The following is a 23,972-nucleotide window of genomic DNA, read 5'->3' as shown; positions in this document are numbered from 1 at the left end:
GAAAAGACTGACAATGTCCTCTCTAATTCTGTGGGAGGGAAACAGAACCTGCACTTGCATCTTCTGGTGTGCCTCCCTCAGGAAAATAATTCATGTCTGATGAAAAGTGCATTGGCAGGGATGTCATTACATATCATTGATACCTCTAATCGAGAGGAAACTTTGTGCACAGTGTTATATGAACCTCTGCAAGAGTATAGTCTGGCAAAGAGAAGACCTGTGATTCCCTGCCAGGGCTTGCTGCTCCAGCTGGGAGCAGCTGTAGAAGCACTACCTCATCAATATCTTAGAGACTCAGTGCAAATGTGGGCAAATTCCTGACTGCTGGCTGCAGTGGCTGCCAAGGATGGCTTGGAAGGATGGGGGGGTATGTGTGAAATTTAAGATCTCATTTTTGCCAGAGTTAGTAAGATTGCTTCCCCATTACTCTCAAAAAGATTTCTCTCCAAAGGTTGCATGGGAGCAGGGAAAGCTGCTGAGGGGCCATCTGAGAGTCCTTGGATGACCTCAGGGGCCCATGCTGTTTGTACACAGTGACAATTACTGTGATTATGGTCTGGGAACAAGCCCTCGCTGCTTCAGTGGAATACATCTGTCATGTACAAGGTGGGTCTGTTGCCCCAAACACTAAGATTAGAATTATTCAGTGTCAGCCATCCTCATTTCATCTCCTGGAGGTGCCATGATGTGGGAAGAGCACTGTGAGGGAGGGGTGCTTGCCTCTCAGCAGCTCTGCTCTGTGTGTACCCTGGCTTTGTGTGTGTGTGTGTGTGTTGATATTGAGCAACCCACCACACACTGTGTGTGTGTATATACTGCATTTTAATAGATATAGGGCTACTGACTTAACATACACAGTTGCTATAGTAACAAAGGTTTCCGTAGTAACGGTTGCAGAAAATAATCCAGTACCAATTAAAAATAAACTGTTTGGAAAGGGGGCTGGGGCAGAGAGGAAACTGCTGAGAACCACCTTCTCCTTTATTGGTTCATCTCCTAGGGACTTGGAAGATTGATTAATGCTCGAAATAACTGTTCTTGACAAATGGTGAGCCAAAAAGGTGGGATGAGGGTGGGTGTGTAGCTAAAGCTGTTGTCCTGGAGTGAAACAAAGGGGAAGGAATGTGTCTGGGGTATGGCAGAAATGCAAGAGGGTGACACTGACTCTTTCCATTAGGTTGAAGTCCCTAGGGAGGAAAAACAAGGACATTTCCCCTCCTTTCCTTCCTCCAGTGTGTGCATGCCATACCACAGGCACCAGGCACGGAGTGTTTATTAGCATACTGATTAAAGCCAGGGGCAATGCAGGCTCCAGGGGAATGTCTGATTCGATCCAGGATGCCTATCTCAGATGTGATAGCGCAGAAAGCATTGCTGTGGTGGGAGTTCCTCCCATTTGAAGTTGTTTGTGCCCATCCTCTCCCTGGGCACTGTCACTCATCACTTGTGCCGACGGGCATCTGAGGCCCTGGTGCCCAAGGGAAGCTGGAAGCAAAGCATGATGCAAAGCAAGGAGCCCGTGCCTTGGTGAGAGAGAGAAGGAACATTGCTTCCTCACAAACACAGGATGCGTGGGATGTGTTTCCAGGGTGTGGATGGGCACAGGTCCCCTGGCAGCCTTCAGTTGTTTGTGCCTGTGGTGCCACACTTTCGTCCTGCCACTTGTACCCAAGTTTTATTTAAGAGATTTGCAGCTCGTCAGCAGCAAGGCAGCATTCCCCCTTTCAGAGGGGAACAGGGGTGTGTCTGGCTGGGTGGGAGCTGCCCTTCTCCCCTGTCTGTGGCTGGCACGGACTCCGGGGTTCACCGAGCACAAGTGTCACAGGAGGGCGCCTTGTGTCCTCCCTGCCAGCAGGAGTGCCCTGGCTCAGGTCTGGGGTGACAGCACAGTGAGCACACACTGCAGCAGAGGCTCTGTCTTGTGTTTGTACAGGGAGAGGGGAGTTGGGAATCTGTGTGTCTCTCCTTACAGGAACTAGAGCCAATGATTCTGCTGTATCATCCTCAACACCATGGGACTGCTTAGCTGCAGTGTGGGAGCCAAGAGAGGTGATGGGCCTGTGGCTTGTCCTAGGCTGTGCAGTTTGTGGTGGACTTGGAGCCAGATCTCCTGGCTTGCTCCCTGCTGATCCCTTCCAGTCTGGTGCTCTTTCTCCTTTTCGAGTTGTGCCTGCACTTCCTCCCCTGGCTATTGCGTGTCTGTGGGATGCATTTCACTGAGATGGCTGGCATGTGACAGCACTGGGGTCTCTGTTAATTTGCTTTCTCAGAAGTGGTTTTCTCTGGAACTGGTCAACAGCTCATTGCCCTGAGGTACAAGGGTTATGATTTCACCATGAGAAAAACCACTGAGTTTGGGCGTAGTCATCTTACTAAGTCTGGTGCCTTAGACCACTATGAATTAAAAAGAGTCTTTTAAAGGTCAGACTGTGAAAAAGCAGCCTCTCTTGCTGAGGGACACAGTGGGAGGATCCAGGAGTGGAGAGGGGTTGAAAGAAGAGATTTGAGTAATGTCTTACAGGTATGTGGGATCCAAGCAAGAGAGCACTCTGGTCCACCCTAAATCTGTTGAATTTCTTTCCTGTGTTGATGACCCACCTCTCTCCATGCTTCTCCATTCCCTTGCAGTGACCAAGCTGCAGGTGAGCAAGTCGAAGCGCAGCATCACCCTGGTGGAGAACCGGCCCATCCTCCTGAACTGCTCGGTGAAGTCCCAGACCAGCCCCGACTCGCACTTTGCCGTGCTGTGGTACGTGCACAAGCCCTCGGACGCCGACGGGAAGCTCATCCTGAAGACCACGCACAGCTCAGCCTTCGAGTACGGCACCTACGCCGAGGAGGAGGGGCTGCGGGGCCGGCTGCAGTTCGAGCGCTCCGCCTCGGGCGGGCTCTTCAGCCTGACGGTGCAGCGGGCCGAGGTGCGCGACAGCGGCAGCTACTACTGCCACGTGGAGGAGTGGCTGCTCAGCCCCAACCACGCCTGGTACAAGCTGGCAGAGGAGGTGTCGGGCCGCACCGAGGTCACCGTCAAGCAGCCAGGTGGGGACCTCGTGGTCTATTGGCTCCTGTGAGATTGCCACCCTGTCCTGGCGTCCTCATGCCTGCACATCCCTGCGTGGAAGGAAGGTTTTCCCTTCCTTGACTGGTTTTCCCTCCAACCTGAGCTGTTCCGTGTCCCCACATTAAGGTTGTCCATCCCCCATAGTCTACAGGGCCACTGCATCCAGCCAGGTTTCATTATCCTTGAGAGCATCATGTAGCAAGAGTGTCAGCTAGTGACTTACTGAGAGAGAACCCCTGTGTGTGTGCCTCTCTGGGAAAGCAATTTTATGTCTTGCACACAGTTTAATTTTACTCTGTGCCTGGATCCTGGCAGGCACAGGGAGCCTTGTGTCTTTTCCCTTTGCAAATGAGATGGGAATAACGTTTAATGAGGTGGAGAGCTGGCTGCCAGGAAAGGAGAGATCTGCTCTGTGGGTGGTTTCTGAGCAGTGGATGACACTGATAAAGGTGAGCTGGTGGAGGAGCTAAATATAGCCCCCACAAGCTGGGACAGAGGGGAGAGGCAGGGAGGCAGGAACTGTCCAGAGCATTGGTACTTCATGAGGAAGCCTGCCTTGTCCTTGCTCCAGCTGCCTGTGTCTGGAAGATAAAATCCCTCAGGCCAGATGGTTATTAGGGCTGGAGTAGGGTATTTAGTGCATTTTCTCTGTCTGGGTTTGGCTGGCTAGACACAAGCTCTGTGGACAAGGGTGCAAGAGGGATGTTGGATATGGGCCCCAGTGCAGCTTTGCCTGGTCACACACACAGGAAGCACAGCAGGGCATGGCTTGCTCCCAGTGCCAGCTCCGCATTTCTGTCTGCAGAGTCCCAAGATGGCTGAGGGGTGGTCAGGGACAGGGGGCTGTGGCTGTCCCCTCATTTGCATCACCCAGCTCTCTCTGGGAAGTACAGTGCTTCTTGCTTGCTGCAGCAGCAGTACCAGGGAAGTCCAGGCTGGCCCTGGAAAGAATTGTGAGGGATTTGGGAGAGTTGGACACGTCATTTCGCATAAAAGCTGCTTCCAGTCACCCTCCCGGGTATCAATGAAGTTGAGGAGCACAAACCAGGGACATTCCCGAGGCAGCAAACACTGCGTGTGACTGTGCCCTCATGCCACTTCTTGTTTTGCAGCGGGGCTTCCCTGTAATCAGCTGTCTGTTCTCTACCTTGCTGGTTTTTTTCCTTTTTCCACAACAGGGGGCTTACTGCTTGGGGTGTGATGAGGCTACTGCCTCATCCTGTGAGGAGAACAAGAAAAAAGTGAGGTGTGATCTCCCTTCATTAGGTCTCTGTGCACTTAGGACCTCCCAGGTCCTGGTGGGAGATGGTGGGTTTCCAATTCCCTGCACTAAATGGCTCATTGTTGGTGACTAGCCTGAGATTTTCAGAAGACACTAAAAAACACAAACCTTATTTTTTTCTCCTCCTCTAGTATTTTTTTTGTCCTTTCTTTTCTCCATCATTTTTTCCTCTACTTCCTTATTTCTTCCATCACACCCCAGGATTGTGGCCATGCAGGAAAGGCTCGTGGGGTGACAAAGGGCCCTTGCAGCCCTCGGTCACGTTGCATTTCTAACGTGCTTTTCCCACAGATAACCGCCTGCAGGTCAGCCAGACGCACAAGAACCTGACGGTGCTGGAGAACGAGTGGGTGACCCTGGAGTGCCTGGTGAAGAACCGCAGCAGCCCCTCATCCCAGCTCGCGGTGGAGTGGTCCGTGCGGTGGCCGGGCCGCGCCGACAGCGAGGTGCTGGCCTGGCTGAGCCGGCAGAGCACGCTGCACTACGGGGAGCCGGCGGCGCTGGGCGACCTGCGGGGCCGGCTGCGCCTGGAGAGCCCGGCCCCGGGCCTGTTCCTGCTCTCCGTCCACAACTGCACCGTGCGCGACAGCGGCGCCTACGGCTGCCGCGTGGAGGAGTGGCTGCTCGACCCCAGCGAGCGCTGGTACAAGCGCGCCGAGCAGCTCTCCGGGATCAGCACCCTCACCGTCAGGCAGCCAGGTCAGTGGGGTCTGGGGCCATGAGCAGCCTTGTGCCCTCTGGGGTAGACACAAATCTGTCTGGCAGTGACAGTGGGCTCAGCACCCTCACCGTCAGGCAGCCAGGTCAGTGGGGTCTGGGGCCCTGAGCAGCCTTGTGCCCTCTGGGGGCACACACGAATCACCATTTGTGTGTCAGTGACAGTGGGATCAGCACCCTCACCGTCAGGCAGCCAGGTCAGTGGGGTCTGGGGCCCTGAGCAGCCTTGTGCCCTCTGGGGCAGACACAAATCTGTCTGGCAGTGACAGTGGGCTCAGCACCCTCACCGTCAGGCAGCCAGGTCAGTGGGGTCTGGGGCCCTGAGCAGCCTTGTGCCCTCTGGGGGCACACACGAATCACCATTTGTGTGTCAGTGACAGTGGGATCAGCACCCTCACCGTCAGGCAGCCAGGTCAGTGGAGTCTGGGGCCCTGAGCAGCCTTGTGCCTTCTAGGGCACACACACAAATTGCCATCTGTCTGTCAGTGACACTGGGTTCGGGCACAAGGCAGGACCACAGGACAGACCATGCTGATTCCTTTATCTCTGTCTTCTTGATTGCACTCTTTTCTGGAAAGGGTGTAGAGCAAGTTCTGCAAATACAACTAGATGGGCTTGGCATTTTATCATTTACTCTATTTTTCTTCAGCACTTTTGGCAGATTAAATAGGGTAGGCTCCTGCTTTTGCACACATTTTGATTGAGAATAGGACGGAAGAAGCTACCTGTGCTTCCCAGGCGTGTGCCTCAGAGGCAAGGTCCTTTCATGAGAAGAGGGCAGTGGAAGGCACACTGCTGAGTCTTACTGAGCTTGCTGTCAACCAGCACCCCCAGTTCCTTTTCTGCAGGGCTGCTCTCTAGCTACTTCTCTCCTAGTTCTACTTGTACATGGTGTTACTTGGACCAGTCAGTTCAACTTGTTAAATTCCATTCCATTAATTAAAGTCCAGAGCTCCACTCTATCTAGATCACTTTGTCAGGCCTCTTATCCTTCAAGAGAATCAGCAGCACCTCCCAGTCTGGTATTGTTAGCAAATTTGCTAATGGTGCATTCAACTCCTGTATCCAGATCTTTGATAAATATATTGAGCAGCACTGGCCCTAAAACTGAACCTTGAGGAACAGCACTGGTGACCAGTTACCAGCCAGAAATAGCCCCATTCACTGTGTCCCTTTGAACTCTGCTCTTCAGCCAGTTCTTCACCCAGTGCACCATGAACCCCCCATCCCACAGCTGGAATGGTGCTGTGAGGGACAATATGAAAAGCCTTACTGAAATTGAAAAACTGCATCCACTGCTTTCCCTTCATCCACTGACACAGCAGGTGAAACAAGAATATTAAATTATTCTTCTCTGTGAAGCCATGTTGGCTGTGTTGATGACTGCATGGTTCTTTGAATGTCTTTCAGTAGTACCCAGAATAATCTTCTCCATAGTTTTTCCAGGAACTGAGATCAGGCTAACAGGTCTGTAGTCTCCTGTGTCTTCCCTCATGTCTTTCTTGTACATTGGAATATATACTGGCCAGCTTCCAGCCAAAAAGCACTTCCCCAGACTCCCAGGGCCCTTGGATATGTTCAGGAGGAGTTCTGCTCTAACACCTGATGAGTCCCATCAGGCCCCATGGACTTGTGGATGCTTGGCTGACACAGCTGATCCCTCACAATTCCAGAGTCTGTGGATGGAAAAGTTACTGTTCCTGCACTCGTGGTCCTCTGACTCATGGGACTGGGCAGCCCAAGGTCTATCAGTACTATGAAAGACTGAGGCAGAAAAACATTGAATGCCTCTGCTTTTTCTTCATCCCTATTAAATAGGTAACTGTCTTCAACAGGTATCAGTTCAACATCTTCTTCAGACATCTTGTTGCTATTAACAGCTTTTAAAAAGTGCTGACACAACACTGACTAATTTCAACTTTAACTGAGCTTTAACATTTGTCTCTTCTCCCTGCATATGAGAACTACAGCTGTGTAATCTTCCTGCAGAGCCTCGTTTCCAGAGATCATACAATTTCTTCCTCCTCTTGAGCTCCACAAGGAGTTGCTGTTCAGCCAACGTTGCTTGACTTAGGACTCAGTGGAGCTGCCTGCTCCTGTGCTCCCAAAAGGTGGTTCTTAAGACTGACCAGCACTGATGGACTCCTAAACCCTTAAAAGCAGATTCCCAGAGTACTCTGCTAAGTTTTGCCTGTTTTAACAACAGATAAGATGCAAAGGCAGTTTACCTTGGAAAATACAAATTCCCTAGTTTTTGAGACATATGACTCAAGATTAAATGTTTATCTTAAAGGCCGTAGGACAAATAACAGTACAGTGCTCCTTCTCTGAGTACTTTCCAGCTTCTAAAGCAACCACTCTGCATGTTCTGCAGTGCTTCATGGCTGCCCATCCCAGCAAGATGTCAGCCTTTTAGCTGTGCAGCAGAGCTGGCAAAAGCATGAGGTTCTGGAAAGATTTTAGTGGTCATTCCTGGCAGAGATTTGTACTGTGGAGGAGGAGCAGGGGACAGCAGAGCTCTTATCAGCCACATCTTTGCTTGGGAACTTTTGCTGGCCAAAGTGGCTTGAGCAGCGAGACCTCCCCAGGCAATCCCTGTGCCGTGCTGGGTTGTCAGTACAGCTCTCCATCCAGTGTGGTAATTGCCAGCCCTGATGGAGGGGATAATGAACAGCAGGAAAAATCTCTGAGGCTCCTCTTGAATTGCAGAAGAATGTGGAGTGGGAAGAAGAGAGGGAGTTGGGAGTTCACTAATTGAAGATTTTTTTTTTCTAGAAGTGCTTTGTTGTTGTTTGTTTTTGTTTCATAGCAGTCAGTACTTAACAAAATGACTAACTGTGCTTGTGACTCATGTCTCATTACTGAGGATCTCCAGCCTCATTTGTCAGGGCTATAATCATCAGCAAGGGGGGGAAAAACCTCTCAGCACCTTCAGACATCAATTCTCCTCTTTCTGTTTAACCCGCTAAAGGTGAGGGAGGCTTTGTGTTAGTTTTGACAAGCCATTTCCTTCCCTTCCTCCTTTTTGCCTTCGTAGTCCCCAAAATTTCATGACTTAACTCATTCCCGTTTCTGCTCAGGAGTTTTCTTTGGGAAGGTGTGAACTGCAAATACTCATATTGCTTATGGCCTGAAGAACTCAGGCCTTAATTGAGGTTTTCCTCACGGGACCATTTAAATAGTGTTGGGCAGGTGCTGTCATGAGAAGCCCACTGGACACAGCAGCTCTGTGGCTGATGAGAGCTGAGGGACAGCAGCTCCCTCCTGAGAGCCACCCAGGGTCTGCACAAGGGAGGGCTTGCCCAGCTCTCCTCACTGGAGAAGAAAGTGCCTCTCTCTTTGGTGAGTTATCGACTTGCCCTTCCTGCTCAGCTCCACTTTGGAAAAGGCTTTTTAATCTTTAAATGAAAGCTTAGATCCAGACTGATTGTCATCCCTGGAGTATGTGCTCCCTGGCAAGATGACTAAACCAAATGTTAATTGCTCTTGAAGTCAGCCTTTAATCAACTCATCGTGGGTTCTGGCCACTGTGTCTCAGTTAGGTAAAAACATCTCTTTAGCCTTGCAGCAAGCACTAGAGGAAAAAAAATGAGGAAGACTTTTGGAGCATCCTTGCTGCATCAGTGTTGAGACCATCTCTATGGAGGAACCTCTTACCTAAGGACTTTCCAAGTTGCTGGAAAAGGTCTTCTCTTCTGTCATAATGATTTTCAAGTCCTTTGAGCACTCTCAGAGAAATAAAAAGCACGAAGTGCAATGTTCTGTGCAGCAGTGGCTGGGGAGGAATAGCACATGCACCAAACCTTGGTATCCTGACACATTGCATGTCTGGATGAGCTGCCCAGCTTTCTCCTCTCATCCCTTAGCTGGGGTGAGGGTGGGCAGGGGTAGGAGGGTGCTTTCAGCCAGCACCTGTTTGACCCTGTGCCAGATGGTGCGTGGTGAGGTGCGGATGCTGTGCCTGCAGGGTTGGCCTCAGAGGTCCCTGTGAGTCTTGGCAGGCTGCATCAAGATTGGGGTTTTGCTTGGATTGTTCCCAGCACCAGAGTCATGACAGTTTGTGTTGAGATAGAGTGGTTTTGATGATATCTCAGCACTCACCTCTTGATTTTTGTTATCTTGTCATCTCAGATCCCACCCTGCAGGTGGACACAGCCACGGCCAACCTCACGGTGCAGGAGAAGGAGTCCTTCCCTCTGGACTGCAGCATCCTGTCCCGCTCCAGCCCCGAGTCCCACTTCGCAGTGACGTGGTACAGCCTGCGGGCCAAGGAGGCGGGCGACCACGCGGAGCAGGGGGAGGAGGAAGAGGAGGAGGAGGAGAGGGAGGCGGTGCTGAGTGTGGGCCCTGATGCCATCTTCAGCCCCGAGGCTGGCCGCTGGGAGGGCCGCCTGCGCTTCCAGAGGCTCTCGGCCGTGCTTTTCCGGCTGACGGTGCTGCAGGCCGGCGCTGCCGACACCGGCAACTACTCGTGCCGAGTGGAGGAGTGGCTGGCGCATCCCAACGGCGTCTGGTACCGGCTGGCCCAGGAGGAGTCGGGGATGGTGGCTGTGCATGTGCAGGATGCAGGTGAGAACTGCTGGTGACTGTCTGGGGCCGTGGCCCTGGCATCCCCTGCATCTTCTGTTCGACCAAGATGAAAAGACCAAGGAGTGAGTGGGACTGGGGCAAGTCTGTGGTGCTGGTACTTCTCCAATCAGCTCAAGGGTTCATAACATACTATAAAATCTCCACCAGGGAGGACTGTGATATTTTTGGGGTTTTTAGGATGAAGGAGGAATTGAGAGTTGGACTCTATGTTTTTAGGAGGTTAATTTATTATTGCATTCTATTCTATTAAAGAACGTTATACTAAAATTATATTAAAGAATAGAGAAAGGATACTTACAGAAGGTTATAAAGAATAATTATGAAAATTCGTGATTGTTTTTGACACAGTTGGATGGTGATTGGTCATTAAATAGACCAAATTAAACTATTTGGTCATTATAGTTTGATGACCAAACTGGGGCAAGTCTGTGGTGCTGGTACTTTTCCAATCAGCTCAAGGGTTTATAAGATACTATAAAATCTCCACCAGGGAGGACTGTGGTATTTTTGGGATTTTTAGGACAAAAGAGGAATTGAGAATTTGACTCTATGTTTTTAGAAGGATGTTATTCTATTCTATTCTATTCTATTCTATTCTATTCTATTCTATTCTATTCTATTCTATTCTATTCTATTCTATTCTATTCAAGAATGTTATACTAAAATTATATTAAAGAATAGACAAAGGATACCTACAGAAGGCTATAAAGAATAATTAAGAAAATTCATGATTGTTTTTAGAGTTTTGACACAGTTGGATGATGATTGGTCATTAAGTTAAAACAATTTACATGAAACCAATTAAACAACTGCTTGTTGGATAAATAATTAGATAATTATTATTTTCATTTCTTTCTGAAGCTTCTCAGCTTCCCAAAAAAAATTCTAAACAAAAACAAATTTCCGAAAAGTATAACAGTAACCGAGGACTATCACTCATTAAACTCCTGGGGGGATAAAGCTGAAACATGCCCCGTTAGAACTTTGTGTTCCAACACTGTTATTTTTCCCAGAGCTCCACCTCCTGCTTTACATGGAATAATGAGCATCTGGTTTTCTATGTTTCTGAGGAAGTTTGCATGCCCTGATTAGAGAGAAACCATGAAATGTGACCAGCCTGTGTCTCTTTCCAGGCTCCACGCTGCAGTCTGTCATCTGCTCCAATGACGCCCTCTTCTACTTTGTGTTCTTCTACCCCTTCCCCATCTTTGGCATCTTGATCATCACCATCCTCCTGGTGCGGTTCAAGAGCCGAAACTCCAGCAAGAACTCGGAGGGCAAGAATGGGGTTCCCTTGCTGTGGATCAAAGAGCCTCACCTCAACTACTCTCCCACTTGCCTAGAGCCACCAGTCCTCAGCATCCACCCGGGAACCATGGACTAAAGAGGCAGAGACACCTGTAGGGACGCACAGAGGGAGAGAAGTAGAGATACACCAGGAGCCCTGAGGAGCACAGTGGGGTTTGTTGTTCTTGTTGCATTTGTTTCAGTCTCTGTGCTCGACACAGTGGCTGAGCTCTGCGCAGCCACCAGGAGCAGGAAGGTCCAAGGCTTCTTCCAGCACCTGTGGGAACATACCCCCTCACCCCAATGGACAGAGGCACTTGCTGTACATAGCAGATGTTCCTCTCGGACTAGTTCGACTCACATCAGTTGCTGTCTTTTGGGCTGTTGCTTTTTTATCATTTATTTTTTGGTCACTCAAAGAACTGTAGACTTTCCCTGCCCTCCACACAGTGTGGAGTTCCCAGGGGGTATTTGGTCCTAGGATGATCTCTTTGAAACTAAACATATATGTTTTCCAAAACAGACTGTTTTTCCTTCTCAGACTCAGTGCCACAGTGAAGAAGATCTTTTCCCAAGGTGCACTGAGCTAACTCCTCCCTCTTCCAAAACAGACAAAGCCAGGTCTGTCCCCAGAGGGGTTAACTGGGCTGTCTGTCAAGAGGTTCATTAAAGACTGGCTGTAGCCTCAGCATCTTCTTGCCTCCACCTTACTCCTTTTCTCAGGAGGGAGCAATTCACTTTTTGGGAGTGTTCCCAGGTCTTGGAGAGACTGAATATTGAGCGTGCTTGCGGTCAGGACAAAAGCAGTTGAGTTTGTCTCATGGAACTGAAGGGGGGAAAGGAAGGACACCTGAAAGTCCTGACTGTGTTGTAGCAAAGAGGGTCCTTGTATGGCCTCACCAGAGTCATGCTCCTCCCTGGTGTCCATGCTGCCACCTCAGATGAGGCAGATCTCCTCTGTGCCCCAGTCATTTGGGAATGGGAGGCTTAATCCAGTCTCTGAAGGCTTCAACATGACCAAAGTAAAGACTCTAGGAAGGAGGAAAGGAGAAGCTCCACGGGTCACTTTCACAGTCCCTGGATGGTTCAGCCCAGGAGCCCAAGTAGCAAACATGCCACGTAGTGGGGACGTGCAGTTAACCACCATGTGTCACGAGTTTTCCTGTGGCTGCACTGCTCTCCAGGGTGAACCTGGACAAAGCAAGGGGCCTGCAGCCCATCAGCACCCTGTGATGTGAAGAGAAATCTTCCCCCTGTGTATATGTGCATCTGCCATTTGTTCCTGAGACTTTAGGAAGAGAATCCATTTCTCCACAAGCTCCCCCTCCTGGCAATGTCACCTGCTCTTGTAAGAGTCGCTGTGGCAGGAAATGCTGTTCTTTCTGTGAAAGATATGCTCTTGAACCAAACCAGGGCTCTGGCCACGTGGGGCACCTGACCCCCTGCACCCTAATGCCAAGAACCCCTGCCCTGTCCTGTGGAGGAACCGCCTCCACCCCTGTAAGCGTTCCGTCTGGCGGAAGAAAATGTTTGCCAAAAATGGCCTTTTGGTGTCTTCCTTGATGTCTTCCTGGCAAATCCGGCCATTTCTTTTTTTGCAGCATGGCTGAAGCCAAACGGGGGCGGACGGGTGCAGCCACAAGAGCCCCCTGCCTCACGTGTGAGAGGTGCCATACCCACAGCCCTTGTCCTCTCCGGAGGGTCGGACTGCTCTTTGGGAGCAGAGGGGACCTCAGCAGATGCTCTGTAGCACTAAGTCAGTAAGACCCTGATGCCTTGATATTTCAGAGGTGGTGAAGCTTCAGGTAGGAGATCTGCACTATGAAGCCTTGCTCCTGTCTAGGAGAGGACCCACGTGGCTGCAGATCATCCTGTGCTAAGGTGTTTGAAGTTGGCCACCTCTGCACCTCCACCAGAACAGGACTGGTTTCTTCTGCTGCTGGGAAGCCCCAGTTTCACTCGCCCTCTGTGAAGTCTGCCTCCTGGAGAAGTAACTGCTTCCTGGCCCCAGCATATGCATACAATCACATTCCTGTATCTGTACGTGTCGCACACCCGCACACTTGTCTTCCCTTTCTGGCTAAGACGTCTGCAAAGAGAGGAGTGGGATGAGAAGTGAATGGAAATGAAGAATTGAGGTGCAAACAGCTGCAGCTGCAATCCAATGGCTGTTGTTTCCTGACTGTTCTATCTCCTGTATGTACTGCTCCTGGGCAGGAACCACGACTCACTTCAGCTTTAAGGAAGAAGAGAGAACGAAGTCAGTGGGAGCCGTTCTGTCCTGGGAGAGCTCTGCTCTGTTCCTGAGCCACGCTCCTCCTCGCCAGCCTGTCTGCCCCAGAGCAGGGCTCTCCTGGAGGCCTGCCACACAGCCCAGCCTTTCCTGGCAAGTGGCTCCCACAGTGGTCCCTGAATGTACCTTGCTGGTGACATTTCTCCATTGCTCTGGCAGTGTGTTGCCCAGTCTCAAACTTCTCTCAGTTTTTATAAGGCAGCCTCTTCCTGTAATGACTTTTGACACAAAGCTTTTCAAAGCACTCTCTCTGCAGTAACTGTCTGTAATGAACCCAAGAAGAGAGACCCTATCCATGCATGATGTGGAAAAATGTTTGGGATTTTTAAAAAAAGAAAAAAGTGAAAAAAAACCCAACAAAAACTTTGTACTATGTTGCACTAAAACATGTTTTATACAACACACCCGAGAGCTGTAGTAAACTGTGTTGAAATTGTGAATCCTATTGCTGCTGGTTTTTGTCAGATCTGGGCTTCTATTATTCCTTTATGTACACTCAGAACATAAAGGTGTGCTGAGGCCCTGCTCCTGGGAACCCTCTTCCTCTGCTCCTACTCCTTGATGCAGTAACTTCTCTCCCTACCACTGGTAGCACACCTCCTCTCTGTTGCAGCTGGAGCTTGCAGACACCTGGCACCTCTGATTTCATATCCCATCCAACCCTCAGCCCATGCCATAATAGAATAGAATATTTAACAGAGGTCTGTCAGGACATTTTATTGAACACACTCATTTTGAAATTGTTCTGAAAACAGTAGAAGTACTTTGCTGTGTCATAGTCTGGATTTGAAGAAAAACCTTATTTTCATAGAATTATGCGTAGCAAATGTTAAGCAAATTACTTCTAGTAACCTTGATGAAAGCAGAATATAGTTCACTACAGAAGCTGATGAAGCTGAGGTACAATGCAACCTATTTAATTCTCCTTACCCACTTTGCCTTAAGTAAGGATTTGGTCAGGAGTCCTGAATTCTCCCATATTCACTGAAATAGGCAAGTAGCATGATGCATTGTACGTGTATTGCAGGAGTGGTGTAGAATTGGGTTTAAGGTTGGGTTTGGGGGTTTTTTCCACATTCATTTGAAACAAAAAACATCCTCTGCTAAAATAATGTTATAAGAAAGCTCTGTTGCCCCCAGACACAATTGGCTGCTTTTGCCCGATGCTGGTTTGGGGGGTTTCAGTGGGGTTTGCTGCCTGTCCTGCTGCTGCAGCAGGCCCAGCAGGGCTGCTGTGGGTGCTCCTGCTCCTCTTGAGGGCCACACGATGTGCAGCCACCCTGCAGCACAGGAGGGATGTCTGGGGCACCACTGTGTGTTCCCATCAAACCACCAGCCCCAAACTAGCACCGATGTGGCCTCCCCGCTGAAGCCAGCACACGAATTAGTACGAATCCTAGGATGTCTTTAATAATATAGTATGGGTGGAAGGGGATTTTGTCACAGTCTGAGGGGATGCCTAGCGGGTTATTTGAGCCTGTTTCATGGGGGAAGGTGAGATGGCCGAGTGTGGGGCCTATGATGACGAATGAGAGGAGGAAATGAAGGGCAAAGAATCGAGGTAGTGTGGGGTTATCGACAGAGAACCCACCTCAGGCTCATTTGACTGGTGTTTGTCCAATGTAGGGGATAGCTGAGAATAAGTTTGTGATTACAGTAGCCCCTCAGAATGACATTTGATCTGATGGTAGAGAAAAGGCAGGTCTGACTCTGGCTTACATTCTCAAGATTTAATCTGGCAGCTTTGCAAACCAAGCGAGAGAGCACGGGACAGCTGCTGAGTAGTTGTGCCTGTGGTGTGGCTGCCATCTCCTGCCTACAGTATGCTGTACAAGTCCTTGGCCACCTTCTCCAGGCGCTCCTTGTACTCCAGGTGGGCGTAGAGGTTGGGGGGAACGCCCTTGAAGGCGTGGATGACGCCCCACCAGCTGGCGGCGATGGCAGCCGTGGAGTCGCTGTCCCCGCCGTGGAAGAAGGCGCGGTGAGCCAGCTCCGTCCAGGAGTCCCCTGCGCCCAGCAGGGCGTCGTAGGCGATCATGGGCGCGTCGTGCCCGCTGCTGCCGCCCCAGCCGCTGTAGCTGAGCGAGGTGTAGAACGAGTCTCTCTCTTCCACGCCGTACTTGGCCGGGAATTTGGGTGATGAGACCCCGTCCGAGATGCCTCTCTCCTCCAGGTATTTTTTCCACTTCTCTTCAAAGTAATACCTGCCAAACACGAGGGGATGGAGCGGCTGTAAGTTGTCCCAGGGCAGCGGCACACAGCTGAGCACCGCGCAGGCGCCAGCGGGAAACGCACCACGTCACCAGCCCGGAGCGAGGGCTCGGCAAAATGGCAGGCGGCCCCCATTTGTCAAAACTAGGGGCATGATTTACGGTAAGAGGCACAAGGACAAGTTTCAGTGAGTTAGATTTCCCCTCCCTCCAGTCACATGGGAGTAGGCAGCCCAGCACCTGCAGGATTCAAAGGCTCAGAGTGAGAACTGAGTCATCCTCCCAAATTCAGAGCAGCTCTACCTCTGTGTGTGCCCCTGCACACAGAGGTGCAGTGAATATGCAGATTTGGTTATAACTTTCAAAGTGAGCTCAGCCCTAAGCTTGATGCTGTTCCCCAGCCCTGCTTGCCATCTTTCATAAGACCACAGTTGCATGAGATGACAAGTCTCCCTACTTCATACTGGATCCAAAAAATGGTCACTAGTACCTGACCCAAACACAATCCGCCTTTTCCCCCCCGCTCCAAGTTAAGGTACTCTGGATTGATTTGATACTGTGCCAGGTGTGGGCCCCCCTAGGAGTCTGCCATAATGTGATTTCTGAAACCTAAGTACGAGCAGAGCTCGCCCTGTGGTACAAGGCCTTTAAGAAGTGGCACTGCAGGGAATGCAGCTCACCATTGCTCCATGTTCTCCTTCACATAGAAGCCGGATTCCTGCACGTAGGCTTTTGCCCGTGGCAGCACCTCCACGAGCCCCTTCCCCCAGGCCACGGGGGGCACGCCGTTCACCGCGTGAGCCGTGAAGAGGGCTGAGGCCAGGGCCCCCAGGTAGCCGGTGGGGTGGTGGTGGGTCATGCGGCCGCTCTCGATGCTGACGCGGATCAGCGTGTCCAGCTGGGCGGGCCGGTAGAAGCGCAGCCCGATGCACATGGCGCGCATGGCGGCCCCGCAGCCCCCTGCCCGCGGGCTGAACGGGATCCGCCAGCCGTCGGGCTGCCCCGGAGCCAGCTTCCTGGTGCTTTCCATAGACATGGCACCTGGAGACAGCCGAGGGAAGGGAGAAACACAAACATCAGCAGGAGGCAGCTTGGGAACGGGGCAAGACAGGCAGGGCACCGGGGAAGAAAGCATCGCTCTGTGTAAGGGATTTGAGCTTCCTTTTAAAACCGTAAGTTGTCTGCTCACATGCATATCCTGCCTTAAACTGCTGGAGCAACCTACGTCCTCCCCAGCAGACCTGATAATTTTTGTTTATGAAAGCAATTATAAGGTCTAGGGGGTAGGAAACACCTCATTGCTCATTTCCTGACATGGCTTATATTTACATTTTGTGTTATCCAAAAAAGCCATATATACTAATAGATATATACGCACATACCTAGATATCTCTTTCTCTGTAAACAGAAAGGTTTGTAGGATCTCTGACACGAGGCCAGTCTAGGTAACTGTTTTTTCACAGGATTTGGAAAGGCAGAGACCCCACAAGCTCCTCATTTGCCTCACTAATAGAAAATGTACTGGTAGAAAATGTTTTCCATCTCTCCCTTGCTGTACTTTAAGTTTGACAGGAAGCCTTGAGTGCAGCACCTGTCTCACCTCAACACAGTCTGCATGACTGGCTCTACTGTACTCCTCTTTCAAAAGCTTAGGAGCAACTGTATTAGGTGGGACCAAAGGTTTGTCCAGCTCACTAGTTCATCTCCAAACACTGCCACTAAAGGGTAACTACAGAAAGACTGTAAGAAATGTGGCAAGCCCACCTCCATCTCCTTCATATTTCTATTTACTTTTTAAAGAAATTACTCTGTTTCTTTCAGTGCTGCTTCTACAGACTAACACTTGTTAGTCCAACACATTCATAGGACAAAGAAAACACACCCAAATTTCAAAGCCCAGCCAGTTTCCCCAGCCAAGACAGTGAAATGTTTTGAGAGCCAAGCCCAAATGCTTGTGTGTAAAGAAGAAATAGGTTTGGAACACTGAATTATCTTTGATTCTCTTCTACCTTGCTTTTTTTCCTCCTAGTCTTCTCTTCTGGCCCAACTGTAAATACTTCTTTTCCAGCAGGAAGGTAAATCCAGGCAGGTTTTGAGCAGTTTCATTTAAGTTTTAAAGTGCTGGACAGTGGCAAAGGTGAGCTCAACAGAGTAGCCCCAGTGTGCTGAGTCCTCTCAGACACACAGGATAACAGCAGCAGCTGGCTGTTATCACACCCCCAAAACTAGACTTTGTTCCCTCACTGGGATGGGTAGCTGATGAACTTGCATGTGCTCTGTTACTTTGGAAGTCAAACTAAATAGAATAGAGTAGCCTGGTCAAGCAAATTCACCTCACTTTGGTGCAACTCAGTCACCATGATCTGTGACCTTGCTCATCACAGCCAGGTACTGCACTGAGTCCCCTGCAGGGCTCTTGGCTTCTGCACTTCCATGTACAGTAAGGTTTGGTTTATGGCAGCCTGTTTTACCTGCATTTACAGCCCCCTTGTAACTGAAATATCTCCAAATCCAAGCACAGCTTTAAGGCTGGCTTCTGGACATATGCTAAAAATAACTAAGGGCTGGTCACTGTCAGGAATAATGTCACGTGCTGGGCCAAGTGTCTTTAGCTATACTGGGACCAGTCACAACCAACCTCTAACTGAAATGTCTGTGAGTTTGCTTTTAGGATGTGTCAGTGTGGGAACATGTCCAAGCCTCTAAATTTCATGTACTTTACTAATTCAGTGCTGGCTGCTGTGTATCAAAATTGTTAAGAGGGATAGCAGCATAATTTCCAACTTCATGATGACTAACAGAAAATTGAGGCATTTTTCTAAAAATCTCACCTTACCAAGCATTGAACCCAGTGACCTGTAACAGGACATTAAAATGAACCTGTCAAACAAAGCCACATTTTTAAAAAGCTGTGCCAACTACTCTATTTGTCAATTCTGGTAAAAGAGAACTTCTTCCAGGAAAGCAAGGGGGAAGGGAGAGAGCACAGGGACTAAGGAAGTTTAAAATCAAAATCTGCATAACAAAAGTAAAGATTACTCTTGCTGAAACTTTGAGAAAATAATTTCTCCAAGACCTGTCTGGGCAGGCTGAGACCACACACCTCAGTGCTTGATAAAAAGTGAGATTGTTCTTGCACTAATTGTAGCTAAAATAAAAGGGAAGATGATGAGGCTTTAAATGGAAAGAAAGACTGGTTATTTTGCAATACAATTTGCTTGCAGCTTTATGCCTGTGCATATTATTTTAGGAAATGACTACTGATAACTTGCAAGTGGAAAAAATTGTGTAAACCAGTGTATGACAACGTGTATACCAAACCAGTGTATGAGAGCTAAGACTTACAATTTATGAAGTATTACAAGTAGTATCCCTCACACTTTTGAACAGTTAAAATATTAAAACATTGGAAAGCCAATTTAGGAAGACTTAAGATGGAATCACATCCGGTCTCTTTTTTTAAAAAATAGGTTTAAAAAAAACTGCTGTGGGGAGTTTTTGAATTAGCAAATTGTTTTGGAAATCCTTTACGTCTAGGTTAGAAATCCTTTGCACTAACAAGAGGAAATTAAAAGTAACCTAAGCATGGTACTGGTCTAAGGAAAAAAGAAATACAAGGAAAAAGTAGTGTGTGAATTAGGGCAACCTGAAAAAGTTTCAAGAACAGCTGGACTCAATTTTTGAGATAGGACCAAGACTCTTCAGGTAACAGTTGTTTGGGATTGATCAGTACACATAAAAAAAGGTGAGTTAAACAAACCACACAGTGGTAAATGATTCCAAAGGGAGAGGACTGGGACCAGTTTTGAAGCAGAAGGTTTCCTGAAGAAGTGCTCTAGTTGTACCATGAAAAAAGAAGTATGTCTGTGCTTGTGTTGCTTAATTCAATGGCTTTGTCATCTGCAAGGAACAATGAATGTGAGGCTGTGGCACATCACAAATAGCAGCAGTGGGTGTAGGGATTACCTTGTTGAATTACCACCCCAGAGTTCTCTCCTGGGGCTGTGTCCCTGAGGGACCCTGCTGTGGCTGTCCTGTGACTCAGAACGTTGTGGGAATCCCTTTGTTACTGCAGCTTTGGGTTTTCAGGTCTGGACTGCCTCATGTGAGCCAACAATGTGACTTTCCCCCACTGTTCTAAGGAAATCTCTTCTGTGTTGGGCAAAAGTTCCAACAGCAACTTTCCATTCTCAGCCTTCAGGGCTGCAATTCCCTGGTGAGTACTTAGGCCAGAAGAGCTCCACCCTGGGTTATGTTCTCAGTTAAAATCCATTTATTCTCAACTGCCAAAAGAAGTTATTGGCATGCAGCTTTTATCATTAGGACTTATCAATATGCCATGGAGAATCCAGACAGCTTTTCAGGGTATGGATTAGGTGTTCCCTTCAGTGGGAATTAAACTGCCAAGGGTCAGGATTTAAATTCTCAGAGCTGAATGCCTTTCATACCTGCAGCAGGAGCACTTCTGATTGCAAAATTTTTAATTGTCTTTGGACCCACTAAACAATGTGCATTTCTTTTTTTTACCTAGATAATCTGACCTGACCTTGTCACTCCTCTTAATGTCCATAGCAAGTTTGCTTTCAAATCATCACTTCCAGGAAAAGGAATTCTTTTGGGCATATTGCAGCTCAGTTTAGTCACAGAAGGAATGCAGTAGGTGTGATATTATCCTTAGATATTATTTACTAATATTTAAATTTTAGGTTCTTCTCCTTTTCATCTTAGATCCTTCCAGGTGCTGTCTCATTGGCAGCTGTGGTTAATCCATCTTGGCTGAGGGAACTAAACCATGCTGCTTCACTACAACTGCCATGAATCTCTTGAAAGTTTCATCTGCCACCTTCAGCTGTCCTGACAAGCATCATTACCTCTTCCTAAATATTTTATTAATTAGGCCACTCGACAACTGGGAATGTGGGTGTTAAAAAAAGACTGATAATTTAGTTCTTTACACAAGGACAGGAGCCCACTGTGGAAAGCTAAGCAGAATAAATTCCTGTTCAGGTTTGCAGCCTGGTTTATTTTGGAAATGCACAGCTCCCATATACTATGCTCAGTGGCAAGATTTGGCCTTTCCCATGTTTAATGTCAAGACAGAACACTCTTGACTTACTCTGGCCACTCCAAATAAGCACATCTCAGCATACATACAATTTCAATGTATAAACTTTGCACAGGACTGCTGAATTTGAGTGTTTCCTGGATACTTCATGCCTCCTGTGCTGGTCAAATTAGAGGCGCAGCCTAAGCAGCTCCAATGTAAATGTAATCCAAGCATCCAGAGGAGCCTGGGCCACCAGCACAGAGACAGATGGAATCCTCAGGGAAGAGCTGGTTCAGGAGGGCAGGAACTACAGGGATATGTTGTACATGTCTTGGCTACTGTAGCCTGTCAAGGTGCCCTTCCTGAATACTGCCAGGCCCACTGCTTGTGACACAAACTCAGCACCAATGTACCTATGCAGAGAAGAGATGATGGAAGTACAGGGTTCAGAAAAGAACATTGGCCTCACTGTCCTGGTGCACAAATCAGGCATGCAGAGCTAGCCACAAGCAGACTTTGGGTTCAATAAGTGTAATTATTCCAAGCAAGGATCTTTATGCCCTTAAATATATTTTACATGTAATTTGTTGTGTTTATGATGAGAAGTTCTGTATTAATTCTGTGGGGTGCATCTCAGGGTGTGCATTACAGTAGCTGAATGTGAATTTTTTAGCCACTGAATGTAGGAATTTCAAGTTCAAAAGCTATCACCCTTCTCGAGGTCAAGCTCAAACACACCCATGTTTTGTAAATGTGAACAAAACATCTTTTTCATCTAGTTCAGAGAAGCCCAAACCACTTCAGCTTGCCTTATTCTGTTCTCTTTAGCTCATCCTGAAACAGGTACTGAGTGTGGAATGCTTTTCCTTTACGTGAAATACAATAAACACTCTAAAGAGCCAAAAGCAGAGCCGGGGCCAGCCCCAGCTCCGAGCTGCAGGAGAGACATGAGCACCAACAGCACAGCTCTACCCCGACAGCAGGATGGAGGGGTTACCTGGAGCTCTGCCCTCCATGTCATTCATGCACTCCTTGTAGTTCTTTGCAAGCAGAGTGTAGAGATGTGGTAACGTTGGGTTTTTCCCAGCTGCCACCAGAGCTTCGGCCGTGGCCAAGTGCATCACGGTGTCATCGCTGACTATCCAGCCCTGGAGGCTGATGTTGGCCAGCCCCCCCATGTCTGCCAGCTCCTTGTGGATGACTGGGCCACTCTTCTGGAACTCCCATCTCCCGTTGTAATATGCCACTGTGTCACCAACTGCACTCAGCACCATGGATGCCACATAGTTTTCCACTCCTTTAGGACACATTTTTTGTCCCACAGCTACTCCAGTGTAGAAGACACTATGAGAAAGAAAAAAAAAAGGAGAAGGAGAATGAAATCTTTCCCAGTTCAGTATGGGCTTGTCCTGCTAAGCTCCAGCAGGCTGGATAGCCTGTCACACGAGTCTCACTCAAAGGATGTATTTCTTCACAGCACATGGACCCTGTGCACCTACCATGGGTGGGTGTGTGGCAGCTCCTGGGCAGCCCAGCCCTGTACCAGGGGCACCTGGAGATGCTGAGATGCTGGCAGGATAACACTGCACATCCTACCCAGCTCAAAGGCTAAAAACCCAGGGCAGGGCTGCAGTATATGTGACCACAACCATGTTCTCCACCTTTCTGAGTGCACGAGCAAGCTCACTTCAGCACCCAGCGGCTCCTGTACACTGGAGTAAGGCGAGGCTGACCCTCGGGGGTACAGAAGTGAGGGGTAAGGCTTGGCAGGGCCAGGCCATGGCAGTGACACCTGTCCCTGCTCCTCGGGCAGGCTACAACAGCGGCTGCTCACACAGGCAGCGCCCCCACCCCGCAGGTACTTCAGCCATGAAATGCCAACCACGCCCTCCCCCAGAAACCCTCCGCAGCTCAGGCCTCGCTTCTCCTTTTCACTGCTCAGAAGCAGAAGCGGCGAACGCCGGCGGCCCCGCCTCAGCCGGGCCCCGGGCCGCTCCCGACCCGCGGCTACTCACACAGCGAGCCCGCCGATCGCCGCCAGCCCGGCCAGCAATCCCGCCGCTCCCAGCACGCTCCGAGCAGCGCACGGGAACCCGCCCCGCTCCATGGGGCGCGGCTCGGCCTCCGCGGCCCTGGGCGCGGCCTGCTGAACCCGGCCCGGGCCGCTCCGCTCAGCCCGGCCATCCGCGGCCTCCCGCGGCGCTGTCACCGGGCACGGCTCCTCCAAGGCAGCGGGGCCGGGCCCTCCCTGCCAGCCCCCCGGGCCCTCCTCGGCACCCCCGCTGGACTCCGTTCGGCGCCAGCGGACGGACTGGTTGGCGTTCATTTTCGGGGCTGCCCTCAGGGGAGCCAGGTTGAGCCCTCGGACTCGAAAGTGAAACAGGGGCAAGGCAACGAACTGTTTCTTTTTTTTACAAAAGCGCTGATAGCATTTCCCGTGGACGAACAGGCGCTCCCTCCTCCTGGCTGAGCAGCCCCTTCCTGATACTGGCTGGATCCCCCTCTGTGTCTGCTCAGGGGACAGGTTTGGGGAGGATTTTCCTCACTTTTGGGTTGTTTCCCCTCCTTGCTCTGCAGCCTGAGCAGAGCCTCCAGCCTTTGCCAGGAATCTTTGCCCCTGTGCCTACCCCCTTACAGAACCACAGAATTGCTGCTGAAACTGCAAGGAAAACAGGAACTCAGACAACATCTTTTCAGTGTTAGAAAATCACAGCGTTACTTTATTCGGGCGAGGATGTGCAGTAGAAATTATCATCCACACATATCCGGGTTGCGCAGTGAAAATCATTCCACCATACGTGGTTCTTTACTAGACTTTTCACCTGTGTATACATAAAAATAACTCCAAAGACATTCGTGTTCATTGGTCCTAAATTACACCGTTCTTAGTATTCAATCTCCTGTTGGTTATTGAGCTCTTCACCTTTGATGCTGGTTAAGTCCTCATTCTTTGGGTCTCTTATCAATCTCTTCTGACCCCACCCTGTGTAATATTTGTTAATGTTCATTTACCTCCTGTGTATTTGCTGGCAACTCCCAATCTGTAGACGTTGAACTAGTCAGACCTCACCCAACCTCTTTGAACAGAATATTTTAAAGAGAAACTTCAATTCCCCTCCCCCTGGGCAAAGGGAAACAAACCTAAAGTTACATTAAAATTTTTAAAGTTGCATCATTTCCGACAGAATCATCAGGGTTGGAAGAGACCTTCAAGATCACCAAGTCCAACCATCCACCCAGCACAACACTTTAACCTCTTAACCACAAAACCATCATCCAGACACCTCTTGAGCACTGCCAGGGATGGTGACTCCACCACCTCCCTGAGAAATCTGTTCCAATGCCTGACCATCCTTACAGTGAAAAACCCTTTCTAATACATAGTTTGAATTTCCCCTGTCCCAGATTAAGGCCATTTTCTGTAGGCATGGTAGAAGAGACTGTAGAAGAGGTATTTGTAGAGACCAGTGAGGTCACCCCTGAGC

The 23,972-nt window shown here is 49.4% G+C and overlaps 2 protein-coding genes across 2 annotated transcripts in view; one reads left to right on the top strand and one right to left on the bottom strand.

Annotated features, from left to right (window-relative positions):
* Positions 1-13,670, top strand: part of IGSF3 (immunoglobulin superfamily member 3) — a 92,731-nt gene extending 79,061 nt beyond the window's left edge. The window contains exons 7-10 of the mRNA XM_063150150.1: positions 2,629-3,039; positions 4,635-5,042; positions 9,192-9,629; positions 10,784-13,670. Of these exons, the coding sequence (XP_063006220.1) occupies positions 2,629-3,039; positions 4,635-5,042; positions 9,192-9,629; positions 10,784-11,034 (1,508 nt within the window). The 3' untranslated portion in view covers positions 11,035-13,670. The remainder of the gene's footprint in view (positions 1-2,628; positions 3,040-4,634; positions 5,043-9,191; positions 9,630-10,783) is intronic.
* Positions 13,671-13,932: 262 nt separating this feature from the next.
* On the bottom strand, positions 13,933-22,828 carry ADPRH (ADP-ribosylarginine hydrolase). The gene is made up of 4 exons (XM_063150152.1): positions 22,503-22,828; positions 21,485-21,831; positions 16,121-16,481; positions 13,933-15,434 (listed from the first exon to the last, which is right to left on the bottom strand). Exons 1-4 carry the CDS (start codon positions 22,811-22,813, stop codon positions 15,047-15,049), a joined length of 1,407 nt encoding a protein of 468 aa, XP_063006222.1. The 5' UTR covers positions 22,814-22,828; the 3' UTR covers positions 13,933-15,046.
* Positions 22,829-23,972: the final 1,144 nt, after the last annotated feature.

Source organism: Melospiza melodia, chromosome 2 (assembly GCF_035770615.1).
Source record: "Melospiza melodia melodia isolate bMelMel2 chromosome 2, bMelMel2.pri, whole genome shotgun sequence".
NCBI classification, from domain to species: Eukaryota; Metazoa; Chordata; class Aves; order Passeriformes; family Passerellidae; genus Melospiza; species Melospiza melodia.
This window is presented reverse-complemented; position numbering and strand designations above follow the sequence as displayed.